We start from the raw sequence: 2,360 nt of genomic DNA on the forward strand, positions 1-2,360 counted from the left end.
GGTACACATATTATACACTCTACACTGTATACAGCTATATATGTACCTGTAGAAAAATATCAAAAGTCTTCTATTCACCTTTAATATAAAGACCATTACTAATACGCCTACTTACTCGTGTGTTTACATTGACAATACATCACACAATGTACGGGTTATAAATGTGTCGAGGTAAGCCTTTCCCAACAATACCGGACTTTAAGATTGTAAATTGTGTTGTTGCTTAGGGTTGTAAACCAATATACCGACAACGAATACAGCTCCTGCAATGTCGCATGCCGAGACACGAATGCTCTAATATGAATACCACTAGACAACACTAATGGAGCGAAACGGTCTGTCTTATCATATCGAGGCGTAAATATTGAAAAATATATTACCTGTGGTTGTTTAACATTGACAACACACCTGCTTACCCGAGATCTACCGGAGACTGATTGATTTTGTCTGTCGTCACTATCAAGTGAAGCTACATCAATATTCCTGTAGTAATGGATCCGGACTATGTGTAAAACAGACGTTGAAACGTTGATTAATATTTGATTCGTCTGTCTACAAACGGCAGTTATACAGTTGATGGTACGTGTGTGTAACAGTCGTGTCGGGTACAAAATGGTCGCAATATATGACATTTAAAGGATTGATAACTAATTCAGTGATCTGTCGGGACCGAGAAGATCAGGACTGGAATATATAAACATAGACCTGGCCTACTCTTCTACGCCTTTTCCACAAACAAACACACAAAATGGCGACTCCTGATGAAACTAAATACGGATTCGGTATTTCCATTGCCGTCATTGCTGTTCTTACGCTTGTACTCAATGTGTTGTTTCTCTTTGTGTTCTTCCGACGAAAGAAAATGCGGATTCCTGCCAAATATTTTGTGGCTAACCTCGCCTTCGTTGACATTTTGGCGGCAGGATTGTGGACATCTTTCAGTGTGTTAGCTGTGTTTGGGGACGGCTGGGATCTCTCATACAGCCTCTGTAAACTACAACAGTTCTTTGCCAACTTTTGTGTCCTCATGAACATGCATACGTTATTGTTCCTTGCTTTTGAAAGGACTCTCATGATCTACAAACCCTCCCGCCATTTCGAAGTATTTCGGGGGATAGTAATGATCATTGCTATTGCTGCCATTTGGACTTTTGACGTCGTTTTGTCACTGTTTCCGGTCTCTGGTTGGGGAGAAGTAGCTTATTTCACCACGCAGTACCAATGTGCTATGGACTACGATCAAAACGTTCGACAAATGCACTTCTCGACCGCGATTACATTCGGAATACCCATCGTTTTCCTGGCATTATGCTACGTATTAATTTTCATTCGGATTAAAAAGTTGCGTGATAATATGTCACCGGAAGGTGCCATGACCCTAGAGGTGAATGACGTAGCTGCCGGTGATACGTACGCGGCAAGACTCAAACGTCAACAACTAAAATTCCAAGATGCCGGTAGGAAGCGGAAGAAGCCAACTATTGGTAAGGAGGTGCATTATACTGCGGACGGATACGAAAGTAACGACTCATCTACTGACGAGGAAGACGAGAAAGAGAGGATAACGAAGAAACCTGAACAACAAGGAATGAAACGAGTGTACTATTTGTCAAAGAATGACTACGAGTTGGTGAAGACATACCTGATAACTACTTTTATCGTGATTGCGCTGTGGTATCCCCACATCATCATCACCTACGTTGATTTGTACGAAAGTAATGTCATAATTTCCGCTAATGTCATCCGGGTGCTCGTATGGTTGACCCACGCCGCGGCCTTCGTTAAACCAATTATATATTTCCTCCACAACACAAGCATGCGCACACATCTGAAAAAGGCATTTTGTAAACGTGACAAGTACAAACAAATCAGTAAGAAATCCGGCAAGTATGCTGGAAATGATGAAGACGAAAACGGAGTAGCACAGACGGAACCGGAAGTTTAAGAACATTTTCTTCTTCCGTTGTCGTGGGATGATGACACGATCGGGAGCCGGTCTCTTACATTGTGACATTCGATAGTCTCTGGATGGTTCGTTATTTTGCTGGTATGTTTGCCCAAAATATTGACATGGTAACGGGGCTTTTTCATATTTAAAATTTACATAGGACTGCAGAGAGTTTAACCTTCTCGAACTTGTGTAACTTGAGATATATCCAGATGATTGAGAACAGTAGGATCATGTAACATTGTACAGGTTACAGCTATATAAAGACAGTGGACGTCTATTTCTCCGAGACTAAGTCGTGACTAAGGTAGATAGATCTAAGGTATATACATACGTGTAGCGTTTATTTTTGTACATCCCAAACGTTTTCAAGTATTATTTAGATTTAAAACCCCTATTGATGTGACACTAA

The 2,360-nt window shown here is 41.0% G+C and overlaps 1 protein-coding gene across 1 annotated transcript; it reads left to right on the forward strand.

Moving 5' to 3' along the window:
* The first annotated feature begins 748 nt into the window (after positions 1-748).
* Positions 749-1,945, forward strand: LOC110452844 (5-hydroxytryptamine receptor 1E-like). The gene has a single exon (XM_021501557.1). It carries the CDS (start codon positions 749-751, stop codon positions 1,943-1,945), a length of 1,197 nt encoding a protein of 398 aa, XP_021357232.1.
* Positions 1,946-2,360: the final 415 nt, after the last annotated feature.

This window comes from Mizuhopecten yessoensis, unplaced genomic scaffold (assembly GCF_002113885.1).
Source record: "Mizuhopecten yessoensis strain PY_sf001 unplaced genomic scaffold, ASM211388v2 scaffold6915, whole genome shotgun sequence".
Lineage (NCBI taxonomy): Eukaryota > Metazoa > Mollusca > Bivalvia > Pectinida > Pectinidae > Mizuhopecten > Mizuhopecten yessoensis.